This window comes from Passer domesticus, chromosome 3 (assembly GCF_036417665.1).
Source record: "Passer domesticus isolate bPasDom1 chromosome 3, bPasDom1.hap1, whole genome shotgun sequence".
Taxonomy (NCBI): Eukaryota; Metazoa; Chordata; class Aves; order Passeriformes; family Passeridae; genus Passer; species Passer domesticus.
The window spans coordinates 25,482,382-25,499,080 of record NC_087476.1 but is presented as its reverse complement, the minus strand read 5'-3'; the positions used below and the strand labels follow the sequence as shown (position 1 = coordinate 25,499,080).

The window sequence follows — 16,699 nt, the reverse complement described above, 5'->3', positions numbered from 1 at the left end:
CGGGCTCGGAGGGGCAGCCCCACCGCCACCATCGCCGCGCCGGCGGCTGCTGCTGCTGCTGAGTCACGGCCTGAATCTCCTGAATCCCGCTCCTCCTCCTTCTCCTCCTCCTCCTCCTCCTCCCCCGCGCCGCCGCCTCCCGCCCGGCTGCCGGCTCCAGCAGCGCGGTGCCGGCGGCGATGCCCGCCCCGCTGCCGGGGGGAGAGGCTGCCCGGCGCTGCCCGGCCCCCCGCCGCTCGCCGCAGACCCGCGCACGCACAGGGGCAGCCGGGCGCTTGAGCCATGATTGCCGCGGCTTTCCTGGTTCTGCTGAGACCCTACAGCATCCAGTGCGCCCTCTTCTTGCTCCTGCTGCTGCTGGGGACCATTGCCACGATTTTATTCTTCTGCTGCTGGCACCGCAGGCTCCAGAAAGGGAGGCATCCCATCAAATCCGTCTTTTCAGGTCGCTCAAGGAGCCGAGGTAAGAGGCGCTGCCGGTCCCTGAGGGCGGCGGGGGGTGTCCCCGGCCCATCCCCAGCTCTCTGCCGGCGGAGGGCCGCCGTGGCAGGGTTTAGCCGGGCAAAGGCTTCAAAGAAAATTCAAGCCGAGCCCAGGACTGCGGCAGCCTTGTCTCCACCCATCCCCTCAGCGAAACCTCGGCTAGAGGGAGAGAGGTGAGAGGCTGGGAAGCCCCCCCAGCCCTCCCGGTCGGTCAAAGCGCAGCAGAACTTTATGCCGAACTTCTTCCCGATGAATTAAATATAAATGCCGGGCGGAGCTGCCGGCTGTGCCTGAAGGGCCAGAGCCGTCCCGGAGCGTGCGCCCAGGGGCGAGTGCTGGGTGAACCCGCTAGCCGGGGCGAAATGCGAGGTGCAGCTGGTGGAGCCTGTGTGTCTTTCTGCTTCCCTTCCAGATGCTGTCATGAGAACTCATCACTTTCGCTCTGAGGTAATTTATTTAGCACGCAATTTCAAGGTCAGAAGTTGTTCTCTTTACCCGAATACATATTGTCGTGGTCTTTTGTTGATGAAATCACATAGCAAACTTTTCATTTTGCATGAAAAACGTAATGTCCTCTTTCATCTCTTGGTTTGTTTTTTTCCTTCCCAACACAAAATGAGCTCTTCATCTGTGTTACCCTAACCGGCCTGCCCATTCGTGTCATTCCCAAAGGAATTGGTTACTTGGAGAAAAGCTGTGCTTACCGTACGTGCCAGACCGCCAGACAGCCCCGAGCCCAGTTATTGACCTCGCTGTAAATGCGTGCAGAGCTGCTGGCTTTGGGGACTGCAGAGCCTCTGCCGTGCCCACAGCCCTCACCTGCCCCTGCTCCTTGCCAGGGAAGTTCCCTGCCTCCCTTGGATGTTGCCGCGGGAGATCCCAGAAGGATCCAGACTACAAGCGTGCTTGGCAGGGACCTCGGTGTGTGACTTTGTATTCAGAGGTCGGGGAATCAAAACTCTTACATGCCAGTGCTGAAAGTATAACACAAACCCCAGTCTCTTCCTAGGGATTCTGGATGAGGAGCATAATTGCTGGGAAAATATGAAAAATAATATTTGTTTTAGTACCCACTTTGTTTCTGTGCTGCCCTGTAGAGCTTCTGTCTAGCTATTTCTCTTGCCTGGTTTCCTGCTATTGATTTAAGGCATATCTTCATGCCACTGCCTATTTTGCTGAAAGCCTTGAGAGACAGTTTTGCACTCAAATCATATTTTGTTTTAAAATAATTTGCATTTTGCCTTACCCTGCTGTGGGTGTGAAAATTATCCAATTATGACTAATGTTTTCAAAAGTGTGCATGGGATAGGTTTGTGCAGCATGGTTTATATTGGCAATTAGTTTTAAATTCTCAACTTTTGTTCACCATCACCAGAAAAAGAAGATGCCATAGGGAGTATCCTGTCTTTAAACCATGAAAAGGCTGAGTTTGTTGTTCACCAGTGCTCCAGTAAAGTGAACAAATAAATGTGTACCTCTGGAAATCAAAATATTTTTTCACTATTTAGTTTATCCAATATGAAATGCTTGGTTTCCGTGTAAAATTCACTCAGTCCTGAGCCTAATGGAGATGAAGTTTAATATTTTGAAATACGTGCCATCCTGCATGGTGACACTTCAGAGGAAAGTTGGCAGAGTAATTTATTTTTATTGCTTCAGCATGTGGTTATTTGTTTATCATCCACTCAGAAGCAGATGAATTAAAAATATTCCTAGAAGCTTCCATTAAGTGAAACATACTAGAGTAACTGTTATATTCTTTCATAATTTTCTGTATTTTGTTTAGATGGAGTAATACTGCAGCTAGTGGTCTAAACTGTTCTTTTAAATAAGTGGTAGAACTGTTTTTCCTTTCGTTTTCTGATGAGACTTTTGATAGAGAAATGATGACTCATTTGACTTCATTAAATTTTTATTTTCCAATATTTTTTCAAGTAAAATGTTATTTTAATGAATCTAATAGAATTCATTAATGAAAAAACTACAGGCATACTTCCAATAAAAATATTGGAAATGTTATCTGAAGCAGAATTTGACATTCTCTATCCATATCATCACAAAACATTATGCACTTCCAACTGCAATACAATGTTGCTGAAAGCAAAGCATGATACATGAAAATATGGGCTTTGCATAGTCCCTCCACCCCCAAAATAAATGTAATATCTCAATTCCAAGTTTTATTGCACAAGGTACATCTGCTAGCTTCCACCATGCTTAGCTGCTTGTCAGGTGTGGTTATAAATAGTGTTTCTTAATTAGAATAAAAGATAATGAAAGCCAGGCTGATAGTAAATAGCAGTGGGTTGGCATTCATCTCCTGAGAGCTGGGTTCCAATCTGACTTCCATCACATGTGAACGTGCAGGTGGTCTAGCAGCAGTGCACAGAGAATTATAATTGCCCTATCTACAGATCCTTGGCAATTCCTGCATGATTGACTCCCTGCCAGGAAAGCCTTATATTTGGAAAAACAGAAGTGTGCAAATTTATGTTGAGATTCTTTGCCACAGCCACAGCTCTCATGGTGCATGCCTTCATTGTCTATATACAGTGTGAATTATTGAATCCTTTTCTTTTAATACTGAACCACACAATAAAAAATAAAACTGCATGTTTTGAATTTTATATGCCACTGGTGAATTGAACCACAAATAGTTCATTTTTTGTGGGCCTTGATTTTTAATGTCTCTGCAAAACATGCCTCATTATTATACATCTAAAGTCTATGCAGATATTACTTATTATAGAATGAACTTAAACACTTGACCCCCTGCCTCAAAAGGAGGAAAATTTGCATGAATCATTATGAATATAAAGTAGGTGAAAGTCTGTCTTTGTTAGAGGTGCTTAATAACAGAAAACATTAACCAGGAAGATGTGAGAGTTTCTTGAGATAATACAATAATTGTCTCCACCTCCCCACCAACACTTGCTACAATCTGAAGTCAGGCCTAATTTTTAATATATATATTTTTATTTACAGTCCTCAGGTTCATTATTACTGTAACTGCTCTTAAGATTCTTCATTCCCCAGAAATTCCATGAAGTCACAAAGGAATCACACCCAGAATAGTTAATGTTCCTAATCTCAGAGAGACCTAGATATGCCACTGCTTTAAAAAGAAAACAAGTAAATTTCCAACAGAAATATTCATTGCTACATGACACATCAGACTTTGATGTAGTTGTTTGCACTAGTCTGTCTTTATTTTGAGAATCAGTTGTAGAATGAAATGTCCATGCTGAACCAAAACCACACCAAAATAACAAAATAACTCAGTGAGAGTTTTACCAAAGTAGGGACTATGATACATTGTTTGGTCTTTTATTATTATTAATATTAATATTAAAATTATTATTAAAAATGTAAAGGCTATAAATTATTCATTAGTTTTATTCTTCTTGTGTTCTTTGTTGAAGTTTTTTTTTTTCATGAAGCAGAGAAATTTTCTCTGAGTACTTTGTGGGCTTGGGCTTGACACCTTTCAATGTTTATAATTTTATGCCTTAGAGTCTGAAAGTCATCTATACCTTTCAATTTAAAAGCATTGCTTAATGTGTTGGTGTTGCCACTTCTTGTGATTTAAATTTCTTTCTGAATTAGTTTTCCTCATAGTTGAAGCCTCTGGAGTCACTGGATTATGTGAGATTTTTACCTTTCAATTAAAAGGGAAGAAAGCTTCTAGTCCTGAGGCTGGAAGGAATTAATCTGAATGGTACAATTCTTAATGTCTTTTGATTTGGTGGTAAGAACTGTTGAAAAGGAAGGTTCTCATTCAGGATCTATAAAGGGTTGGGATTTATGAGATTGTGAAGGGATAATTGTGCTAATTGCTAAAGTAGCAGTTTTCATATTATTGAGGAAAAATTACCAGATTTATAAATCTTTTGCTGAAATTTTCTCTGAGCTTCACAGTTTTTCTTTACCTTAGGATGTTAGGGATACTGTGACCTCAGTCACTGAAGGTGTCAGTGCCAGTGGGTAGTCATAAGCAACATGGTATCACTTTGTATTTATTTGATGTTGACTCACGTATTTTGGGCAAGTTTCCTGTGAATGCTTCCACTGAGACCTGCAGGTCAAAAACTACTAGGAAACAAATCAGTACAAGTATTACAGCCCACTGTAAATTCTGACTTCACATAACCCAGGTGGAACTAAACACACCAGCAAGATAAATAGGAGTTGGCCCTTTGTGAGAAGACTCTCTGTGAGGGCTGGCAGTGTGTGTTAACCATGTCTGTAGCAAAGGAATAACATTTGGTGGTTGAGTTTTGCAGACCCCACATTTTCATTTTAGTACACTGAACAGTTGCTACAAGGTTGTAATCATCCAGTCTATTTCAATATTATTATTGATGACGTGGGTGAGGGTACTGAGTACAGTAAATTTGCAGATGACACTAAGCTGGGAGCATGTGTTGATCTGTTGGAAGGAAGGAGGACCTTGCAGAGAGACCTGGAATGGTTGGATGGATGGGCAGAATCCAATAGGATGTAGTTTAACAAGTCCAAGTGCTGAGTCCTGCATTTTGGCCACAATAATCCCCTGTAACATTACAGGCTGGGGATGGTGAGGCTGGACAGTGCCCAAGTGGAAAGGAACCTGGGGGTGCTGGTGACAGCTGGCTGAACATGAGCCAGCAGAGTGCCCTGCTGAAGGCCAAGGGCATCCTGGCTTGTGTCAGGAATAGTGTGGCCAGCAGGAGCAGGGAGGTCATTGTTCTCCTGTACTCAGTGCTGGTGAGGCCACACCTTGAGTGCTCTGTCCAGTTCTGGGCCCCTCAGCTTGGGAAGGACCTTGAGATGCTTGAGCATGTCCAGAGGAGGCAACGAGGCTGGTAAGGGGCTGGGAACACAAACCCTGTGAGGAACGACTGAGGGAGCTGGGGGTGTTTAGCCTGGAGAAGAGGAGACTCAGGGGTGACCTTATCACTCTCTACAACCTCCTGAAAGGTGGCTGTGCTCAGGTGGGGGTTGGTCTCTTTCTCCAGGCAGCAAGTGACAGAACCAGAGGACACAATCTTAAGCTGTGCCAAGGGAAATATAGGTCGGATATTAGGAAAAAGTTTTTCACAGAAAGAGTGATCAAGTACTGGAATTGTCTGTCCAGGGAGGTGGTGGAGTCACCATCCCTGGATGTGTTCAAGAAAAGACTGGATGTTGCACTCGGTGCCATGGTTTAGTTGAGGGGTTGGGGTATGAGTTGGACTCAATGATCTTGCAGGTCTCTTCCAACCTAGTGATTCTGTGAGTTCTGTATTGTTGTGACTAGACTGGTAGTGATATAGTTCATCCAAGACTGGCGTTGGTTTTTAAGAGCAAATGGATTTTCTAATTCATCCATTATGGTACAATGGATGCAAAGCTATAGTACAACAATGTATATTGGGAAATGTATATCTTACTTTGTCAACACAGATGTCCAGAAAATTGTACATAAACTTATCCTTAAGGATACTTTTGCCATAATCATGCCCCTTCTGAGGCTGATTGTGAGACAGTTGCCTAAAAATACGGTTCTAGTTATCTTACAAAACAATAACTAATAGTCTTTGAAGAGTTGCACCACAATTCATCCTGAGCATTGCAGTTATTTATAAAATGCTCCAGATATGTACAGCTCCAATGAAAGGAGAAATCATCAGACCCTCCAAGCTGAATCTGAATCTTCTGTTTGGTCGGAGGGAGTGCATCCAATAAGCACCACAAATGTGCAGGACTAGCCAGCATAATACATTCATTCACCTATTGAAAGGATGTTTCATTGTCTTTACAGGGTTGAATCAGCCTGAAAATATTTTACCTTTGTGTTTGACATGATTTCCCTCAGGATGTTTAAACTATTTTTCCATTAGCTGTCTAAGAGGTAAGGAATAGGCTCAAAGGAAAATAAATCAGAGAAAAAATAAATTGTTTTCTTAGCTGTATGAGAGCACTTATAGGAATGAATGAAGAGCTATAAATACAGGTTACACTGTATAAGGACAAACTGTTCTGTCCATTTTTCATAATATATCAAATAATGTGGTCCAGACAGAGTGTGCCACACTGAGCTGTCACATGGCAAAGTAGGTATCACTGAGATTTAGTTTACTTTATGTCATCTGTCCATCACTCTTTGTCAGCTTTAGTCACAGCAGTGCTGCCTTTAGATAGCCCACAAGCATCGGTCTGTGCTGAGGAACAGCCTGTTTGTATCACCAAATATATAGGATTTGTCTGATTGCTGCAGCCAGACTGCTTGAGTGCTGAGCAAAACTAACTCCAGAGAAGTTGACTTGGGTACTTTTACTCTGTACTACAATGTTTATATAGCCTTGTCTGCATCTCTGTTCTGGATTCTGATGGTCGGCAGAGCTTTGAAATACTGAAGGAATCACCTCTGAGCTCCACCCATGACCTAAAAAAGTACTAGCCATTGTGTTATGGTCCACATCAGTGGTCAGGCATGGTCCTGGGACCTGCTTTGTAGGTGAACACATCCTCATGTTCTCTAGCAGGACTGGGAAAACCACTGCGTAAAGATACACTACCTCATAAAAGCTCTTCTTACTCTTTAGTTTCCCATTAATGTACAGTTATGCCAACAACCTCATGGCTATCATGTAAGTATTCAGCTATCTATGTTTCTCAGTATCTGCTGCTGTCTCTGGAAATGTGGGTTTTAGATGAGCTGCAGTTCGGTGGTGCTCTGTGCCATTTCAGTGCACATCCCTGTACACACAACCAGAACCCTGATTTCACAGGGATGCAGGGGGAGCACAGCTTGTGGCCATCTGCCTGTTAACAGACACATTGTACACGTGTACAGAACGGGAGCTTCTAGCTCCTGCCTTTTGCCCTAAACAAACCTCAGACTGAAACCATGAATTAGAGTAGCTGAGGTCATACTTGCAGTGAGCACATGTATTACCACATATCCTGTAGAAACTGTTCTTACACAGACAGAAGGGATCATGCAGGGCTCCATAGATCACACAGAAAAAGCTTAATCATCTGCACTGATTTCTCAGTTATTGCAGTTAGATTACAAGGGTGACAGATCAGGTTGTGGAAGTTCCTGCAGAAACAGCTTAGCTCTTTAGACTGAGGGTATTAAATGTAAGAAAGCACCACATGAACAGGGTAGTACAACCCTTGGGGTTTTGGCTGCTCCAGGGCTTTTGCGTGTGTTTTCCTTAGGCGTGGAAGCCTCACTCACACTGTCTTCCATTCCCAGACTGTTTTAAATAGAGGCACCTTTGATATGCTGTGGAAGAATGTGCAGAGCACAGGGTGAAGTCACCTTGATGTTTTCATGTAGGATCTGATTCAGCTGAGCTGGCTTTTTGGGGCCTGGCCGTGTCAGACACGAGGGACACCAGCCAGAGCTGCAGCTGCTCACCCTGCTCCACAAGCTCTGCAGCCCAGAGGGGTCTCGGGCTCTGCAGAGGGGCCCGTGGGCTCCTCCAGCCTCCCGGGGCAAGGACTCGGCACTGTGTGGCAGAGATGCTTTGGCATGTCAGGCTCACAGTGCAGACAGCTGATCTTGGTTAGTGTTAGCAAAGCTGCCTTGGTTTTGAGCTTATTCCTTGTGCTTCTGGTTCAGCAGCCAGCCTGGGTGCTTGTTGTCTGGATACTTGTACCCAAAATGTATGAGCCCCTGCTGGGCTCCCTTGTGTCCTACTGCCTTGCATCAAGGAGAGTCAGAGCTTTGCTGTTCCTGACTCATCAGTGGGAATGAAACATGAGCTGTGGCTGGAGTGTGAAAACACCATATCAGCTACAGAAACTAACTGCACTTGATGTTTGGGCAAAGACACTTTTCTTGCAAGTTGTGCCAATGTCCTTATCTCCCCTGTCCACTCAGCTGTTTAAATACAGCACTCTGCTTCAGGATGGTGGGGTAGGTAGTAGAGCAGACTGGAAGTGAAACACAGATCCTACAGGCTTAATTGTTGATTACATAAATTGATAGCACAGATTATACTGAAATACATAATCATGTCAGGCTGAGGTATTGTATTTATCCTTCTTCCTTGTTCTAGAAAGAACAAAATGATACAACCAAGTTCTCTTCTGATCTGCCTCCACTACCTTCCTTCATATGAAGGTAGGAGCTGGAAAGTGAGTTTGTAAAAACAGCATCCCTTTATGCAGCCCAACAAGCTCACCGTAGGCATTTACAGATTGCAGTCTACAGAACTGCTCAGCTGACCTAGTGTTGATGTCTGCTTCAGGATGTGCTGAATGGTTCTTCAAGCCTCACTGAATGTGTCAACTAAATTTTTTATTGGTGATAACAGGAAGCAAAGACTTGTTCAGGTATGTTGTTGGTATCTGAATCTATTTGTCTTAATAGATACCTGAATTCTAGCTTAGTTATCTTTTTATGATATATTCCTGTCTCTCATCAGTTATGCATCTATTTTATAATTTAAAAAGCACAGACACATCTTCACATGCTGTGGTGGGATATATTCTCTTACCATTTTGTGTTTCAAACAACTACACTGGACAAAAGAGAGTAATCTCTTTGTATTAGATTTGTATTAGATGTTTGGCAGCACTGCTATGGTTTAGCAATCCATGTTATTTCTTATTCAGCTTCTTACCATTTTTTTAATATTTTAAGCTAATGTCTTCTGGCAGATCCTTGATATATACTGGACACTGCCCAAGATGAGGAGACATGAAGAGATGGAAAACAGAGGAAGCAAGGCTGGAAAGGGGACATGCTAGGGGAATGTGATGGTATATCTTAAATTAAACCTTCCCTTGCAGACCACTGATCAAGCAGTACACTGATTTTTTTGTTCTTAAATAATTTTGTTCTTAAATAATTGTTCCCTTCCTAGGGAGGCTTGCAGTGCCCTGAGGTAGCAGGGAAGGAACTGGGACAAGCCATCTCATGGAGAGCTCCAAGCTTCTTGTCAGAGAGCCACAGGGCTGCTTGGAGAAAGGGCCAGCCTCTGTGGCTTATAGCTTTAGACAGGAAAGAGTATTGAAAGGGTACCTTGAGGCATGACTGGGTGTGCCATTTGGCTGTTTGCTTGCAGATCATCAGATTTTCCTAATGTTACAACTTACCTGTGCTTTAATAGGAATCCTGGCCTTATGACAGGAAAAACCAAACAAGCCATGTTAAACAGCAATGTAATTTAGCATGGATTATTAGACACTGTGTTCTACATTCACACCTAAACCTAAGGACTCCTAAATACCTAAATACAAGGGCTCCTGTGTATTTACATGGAGGAGCCTGATTAGGAACTGGAAAGCAGATTATTGATGTTCTATTTCATAAATTTGGTTGGGGAAGTAATCTTGTTCACGTTATGTAAAAAGCAATTGCTTTAAATGCCTTTGAACGTGTGGACTTATCTTGGAATGTTGCATGTGCCAAATCACAGTCTTCAATATCTGAGAAATGGTTCCAGCACTGCTTAGAGTTTAGATTTTATAAGATAAGAATAATATCTCCTAAAATAAACATAAGGCATGCAAAGCAGCATCAGTGAAAGCTTGCTATTGAAGAAGTGGAATGAGAAATTGAATGTAAAATCTTATATTTTATGTTCTAAATCCTGATTCAGATCTTTATAGGAGTAACCCTTTGTAAGATTAAAAAAAATCAAGAGACCCACACAAAAAAAAGGTTGCAGTCTATTTTTTTAGTTCTGATAGAATCAAAATAGAACAAATACAGTTGCATCCTCCTTGGGTGGATGCAACTGTATGCACTCAGTGTAATACACTCAGCGTAAGCAATAAGTAATACACTCAGTGAGTGTAGGTAATCTTCCTGGGATAGAAAATTTACACCTTACATTAATTAGCCATCTTTACTATAAAAATCTTGGAGAACTTAGATTGAATCTTGGATTTTGGGTGGAACTTGCAGAACTGGCAGTTAAATAAATGTTGTGGGGTTTTCTTTGGTTCTTTGTAAACTGATAATATTTGGTATGGAAATCTCTATGGAAGAGGAAGGAGAGAAATAATGCAATCTTGGCCACTTTTTAATTTAAAACTGTTCTTACAGTTTGGATGCATAGATATATCCATATATATGTATATGTAAATATATACACACACATATGCATAAATGTTTTTCTATGTAACAGAAAGAATCTCAAATTTTTCTCTTTCAGTTTGCAAGGGAATTTCATACAATAAAGTTATTTAATTTAAACCTGCCATTTTAGTTGAACTAGGTACTCCAACTATAGGGTTTAATTCTATTTCAGCCTGTCTGTAGAATGCCAGCATCTTGAGAAGGATTTGATGCTACCCATAGTAATGTCTGCAGGCCCTAAGATGCTGTGGGTTGTGTAAACATGAAAGTTTCCAAGATTTAAACAGGAGGTAACTGGCAATTTGAAGGCTATTTCTTGAGGCCATTAGTTGACAATGGTAACAGATGACAATTCTCATGCACACACAACCACTGTCAGAAACCTTAAAAGCAAGAACACAAATCCGGATATCCTATCTAAGCTCCTTTTGGCTTTGATATATATTAGTGCACCTTCATCTACAGGAATTACTCAAATATCTGCAAACACCTTTGCAAACACACTTGAGTTCTGCTGTCACTGAACTGTGGCCTAATGCTAGCTAGCACTTTCTCTGTGATTTACTGGAAGTGTTACTTTCTCTGTGATTTACTGAAGTTCTGCCAGAAGGTAAGCTGGGCTGCAGTCCAGTGCCCACTGAAGTTAATGCAAAGATTTCTGTTGACTTCAGCTGGACATCAGATAATGCACTTTTACCTCTATTGATGTTAATGCTTACTGACTCCGAAAACCCATACTGGCTGGAAAGGCTGGGTCCCAAGATAGAATTCTGACAACCAATATATTCTACGTAAAATACTTATACACTGGAAAAAATGAAAACTGAATATGGCTTCTTATAAGCATAAAAATAGAGATAATGTATGATGAAGGTACCAGGGCTAGTAGAAACTAGAATGGAGAGGAGAAGGATCTGGTGAATTAATACAATTGCACATTCAAATAATGGAGGAGTCAGAGATTTTTATCACTAAAGCAATAATACACACATGGGGTAGCACTGATGTATTCGTCTGGTGCTAATAAAGTATCAGAAAAAAAATTAAAAATAAATACAGAAAAACTAAGACAGTGAAAGAAAAAGGTTCAATACATTATTCAATGTGTTCTTATCTGTAAATTTAAATAAAAGCAAAAGCTAAACAAGTTTTTAAGGAAATTTAAAATTCCTGTTTTATATGAGGAATGGATTAGGAATGAGAATAAGCAAAAACACAACAAGGATAGCAGAGTATGACACATTTGGTTATCAAATAGCAGACCATATTGAAGAAATGGGGCAAATAAATACATATGATGTTGTTAACAAATGCAGGGTTGAGTATATTACAGAGAAAAGTCTTTAGCCACATTTTAATTTTTAGGTTTACGATTTTCAGAAAGGGCCTTCTGAATGACTTTTAACAGTTCAGTGAGGACTACTTTCAGATGTGTAGCCTCATTGGAAAGGAGATGGGAAGGGAAATGTTTAAACAGAACAGAAAAACATGTGCTACTGTTATATATATCAGTAATATAAATTTATAAGAGTACTGTACTGAATTATGGGCATCCATCACGAGTGATATCCGTGAATGAGAAAATATGAAACTCTCACAGGAAAAAAAGCTGATGGAAGAGACCAGAATAATTTCATGTAGAAGCAGAAAAATAAAAGGAAGTCTGATGACAAAATGTGGAATGATGAACACCAGATTGGAGGCAGACCAAAACCACGGGTCTGATCCATCCTATTTAATTTGGATACTCACAGTATGGATGTGTGTGAGTGAAGAGGTCAGTCTGGGCTCTGGGTGTGGCCAATGGAGAGAAATAGGTGCTGTGAGGGAGTGGCTCATCTCACCTGCTGGCTTTGGTGGCTCAAAGGGTAACTTGGGGAGGGCATGTCTGCTGAATTTTGGTCAGAGAAAACCCACATGTGTTTCTATAGACAAGGAATTAGTCAGAGCTAAATCAGAGCTGTGAAGTTAAAACTTGGCTGGATAAGATATGTTTTACTGAACACCTTATTGTGAAAGTAATTTTACACAGTGTGCTCTTGGCATGCCATGGCCAGGCTGGCAACATTCATTGATTTGGGTATGAAGATAGACAGAATAGGTTATTTTAATATTATCACACCTCATCCAAGAGAAAAAACCAACCAAACAACAACAACAAAAAGCAAACAAAAAACCCTCCCAACCAAACAACAAATAAAAACCCCCAACACTCAGAGAAGACTTAAAAGGATGAATTTCAGCTAAAAGAGGCTGATGTCCCCAGCCTGCTTCCATAAAGAAAAGCTTGTTTGATACAGGTGAACTAGCCTTTGGCTCTGCAACAACCTCCAGAGACACCTCTCCATTCCTGTTTGCTGTAGACTCAGATTAGGAAGATCACTCTTCCTGGATTCCAGCAGACTCTGACTGGAAGGATGCACATGAATGCTTTTGCAGAGAAGATAATTCCAGCTTCAGTTGGCCTCGTGTCTTCCTCTGAAATGTCTAAACTGGTTCTGGTGATCATATGAGTTGTTTCTTTAAGGAAAATTATTTTAGTGTAAACCTTTGTGCAGCTATTTTGGTATTTGGAAGACAGGTTTTCTAAAAATACGTTTGAAGTTTTGTTTGGTTTGCCTTGTTGTTCAGAATTTTACAGGCACAAAAATGAGTCAGGCAGTAGGTTCTGGGAATGAGCAACTCCCTCCCAGCACAAAGAACAAGACAAGGTTTTCATTGCCCAGTGACACAGCATTCATATGATACTGGAAACTACAAATCGCTTAACTGTGTTAGAGCAACCTTGTTGTAATATCCCTGTGATTTTAAAATCTCCAGCTTTTCCTCGGTGGTTTGGTCTCAGGTGGTGTACTGTGCTTCCCTGAGCATTTTGTAACACTTTTATGCTCATCTATGAGCACTGACTTGACATCTAAAATAGTTCTGTCATTGCCAAACAAATATTTTTGTGATTTCTGTGGGTTTTTTAAATTTTGATTGCTGTATTAATATGGTGGTTTTAATTCTGGACTAAACTGAGGGATAAATAACACAGATGACACAAAAAGCTTCTGTTCATTTTACTGTTTAGAAGGAATCACCAGGCACACTAATTTTGCACTGAGCATAGGAGTAGCAGCTTCCATATGTTACATCACTTTTGCCTCCTGTCTTCATTTTTGATTATCAAATTTTGAAATTTTCTGGATTTGCGTCTTTGCTCTGGCAAAGTCCCATTGCAGGAATGAGTAAGCATTTTGGGATTTGGTCTGAGGGCTCTGCCCTTGTAACATTATCTTTGTAGATACAGAATTAATTTTCCACCTGAAATCATGATCCTCTGCCTTTATCGCATTATAATCCTCCTCACAGCAACTATTTGTGATACTGCAGGCAGATTATGACTTCAAGGGAAGAATGAGCCTCAGCAAACAGAAGCAGATGAGCTCTTAAAGAGATAAATATCCCATTTTCTTGCTAGTAATAAACCGTAAAAGTGAAAAAAATACTGAAAATGTCAAGGCGAAACATTGTCTATAAACAGATTTTTCTGGAAATCAGAGGTGACTTTTTCATATTGAAACATAATAATCAATAAAGCTAGACATATTTTGAGGTGAAGCCACTTGGTGAGACAGACCCACATACTTAAATCCCTATTTGGCATGTGTTTCTAAGCACTTTTAGAGCTGCTTAGCTTCTATCAAATTCTTCTGTTACATAAACATACTTTCCTGAAGAGTTTTATCCAGTTAATGGGATGGGAGTGTGGTGAGGGAGCAGTGCAGGGTACATCACAAGGCTCTGGCCAGTGGCCCTCACGTAAAAAACATAATGCATTTAACATTAGAAAATCTATTCTGGTTTCAGAACATGGAATAGATTTCCTGGGTGTTTAGGTCTCCTAAGGAATATTTTCACTTGCTATGGAATAATCCCTGATGCATACTAGCATTTTTTTCTAAAAGAACATTTCCACGAGCAGTAAGCCCCGCTATAGCAGGCTCCCTGAGTTGTATTTTTCCTTCTTATCCCAAATAGTCCCTAGTATCATGTTGAATGATACATTGTATGTATCTGTTAGCTATTTCACAATGTAGAAAGAAAATGGGGCAATGATTTTTCCTGCTGCAATAGTGTGGCAGAGTCTCAGATTGACACCCGGGAATGTTTGCAGATCCTCCTAAATCTGCACAGGTCTGCAGTGGCTTCCCCTGTTCTGCTTGCTTTGGTTGGTACGGGCAGGCTGCTGCTTCCATTCAGACATGGGGTGTCAAGGTCTGTCCTTACCTAAACTCCGAATGGTTCCATTGCTTCTGTAGAGTAGGAGGGGTCATAAAAAAAAGATTCAGGAAACACTGGCTCTACCTTTGCATCAAATGTACTTCACAGCCCTGATGCACTCCATACGTGAGCCTCCCAGACTGACTAAGTAGATTTGGGCTCTATTTCTGTCCCTCCTCTCCAGTGTTCATGTGTAGAAGTTTGTTCCCTGGAAGATACTTCACCTTTCCACTTCAATCTTTTTACATCATCTGTTGCATGCAATGTGTATTTATAGCAATTACTAGCATGTGTATGTAAATGTGTGTTTGTGTCTTTTGGCTGTTTAAGTGTATATTTACTTAATATGGAATGCATTTAAATAATGAAGATAGCTGTTTCTCTGTCCATCTGAGTGTCCAGGACAGGCACTGTCTTCCCTTACAGTCTCATGAACATTAGTGGAGGAAATCCAGTTTTCACAGAGCCATACTTTTGATTATTTCAATTTACCAACATAACAGCATTTTAGCACAACTCTTCTGTGCTGATTTCCTAATTAAAATGACAACAAAAAAGGCAAAACAAATCACAAAACCCAAAAGCTAATGGAAGGGGGGAGCAAAAGAACAGCAGATTTATATGGAAATGTACTGCTCCCACTAGTTTTCTGCTGGCAGGAATTCAGGATATTTAGATTCACAGCATAGATTTCTGCAGTTTTATCTGAAATCTAACCTTGCAGAAGTTGGATTCTAAAATGCTGGCTTTGTTGCATAAGGACTTCAGCAGGTATTCTGCTAGAAGAAAAAAGAAAGTAGAAAATTAGGAATTGTTTCATCTATTCTTGGTTTTGAAAAGAAATATAGTCCTTAAACTGCAGACTGTCACTAAGGACAGATTTGGCTCACCTGTTCTGAAAGCTGATATGACTAAGTGAATGAGTATTTACAACCTGGCCAAGTTTAATATCAACCAACATTGTATTCAGTACAAATGGCCCTTGTCAGACTTGTGCATGCTCATGAGGGGACTCGGTGAAATGAGAGAATGCTCATTGTAAATGCTTTGCAGGTAGCAATAAAGGGATAGCATTATGCATGTTGCCATTAAAGGAATGAAATTCTGTAAGGCCACGAGCCATTCTGGATGATGCTCAGAGGTTTTCCCAGAAAGCCTCTAAAACAGCATTTCTGAAGGGCAGCTTTTCCTGAGTTTATTAATTTGGCCAAATATACCCATATTTCTGAGATTATATAATTGTTGCCACCTATAAATTTTTCTTCACTTTAATTCTCAGGAAAAAAGTCCACATTTTCAGCCCATGCTCCCTAAAACCATTTCTCACGAGGCCAAGAATTAACCTGGAAAATTTTAATTATAAATTTTGAATTAGAACTTTTTAGTTATAAATAACTAAAAGTGTGAGCTTCCAAAGAAAAGCAACAGGAGTTACTGCTACTGGCTGTGTCTATAATACACATAATTGAGCAACATAACTCAGATGTGCCATTAACAGCACTTGGCAACATCTCTTTATTGTTACATGCAGAATATGTGGACATTATATTAATTTAGGGTGGGCATGCCTGTACCTTTAGTTGTTAAGATCCAGTGTGAATTTGTGGATGTTACACAGCTCCATTTTGGGAGATGCCAAACACGATGATTCCTTTTTTTCTTGCAGGGCTTTAGATCAAGCCCTCGCCATGTCAGAAGACGAGTAACACCTCGCCTGGAGGAAACACAACCCCTAGTGGAAGCTCACCACCTCAGTGAGCAGGAAACTTCTGTAAGAAAAAGAAAAATCAAGAAAAGCAGCCGAGTCCAACCAGAATTTTACCATTCTGTTCAAGTCACCCCAACTCGAAAACCTGTAAGTATTCTACCTTTAGGGATAAATAGCAC

The 16,699-nt window shown here is 41.0% G+C and overlaps 1 protein-coding gene and 1 long non-coding RNA gene across 6 annotated transcripts in view; one reads left to right on the top strand and one right to left on the bottom strand.

Annotated features, from left to right (window-relative positions):
* The first annotated feature begins 136 nt into the window (after window positions 1-136).
* The window catches only part of LOC135296195 (dystonin-like), a 288,180-nt gene continuing 271,617 nt past the window's right edge, over window positions 137-16,699 (top strand). For 3 of the 5 annotated variants that reach the window (XM_064412231.1, XM_064412229.1, XM_064412227.1), the window contains exons 1-3: window positions 137-463; window positions 896-930; window positions 16,479-16,667. In XM_064412231.1, the coding sequence (XP_064268301.1) occupies window positions 283-463; window positions 896-930; window positions 16,479-16,667 (405 nt within the window). In that variant the 5' untranslated portion in view covers window positions 137-282. Of the gene's footprint in view, window positions 464-895; window positions 958-16,478; window positions 16,668-16,699 lie in introns of all 5 variants that reach the window. The other 2 variants (XM_064412230.1, XM_064412228.1) reach the window with 1 other exon arrangement.
* LOC135296205 (uncharacterized) overlaps window positions 3,649-16,699 on the bottom strand; it is a 28,953-nt gene continuing 15,902 nt past the window's right edge. The window contains exons 2-3 of the long non-coding RNA XR_010358243.1: window positions 16,387-16,581; window positions 3,649-15,591 (exon numbers count right to left, since the gene is read on the bottom strand). This is a non-coding gene — a long non-coding RNA (uncharacterized LOC135296205). The remainder of the gene's footprint in view (window positions 15,592-16,386; window positions 16,582-16,699) is intronic.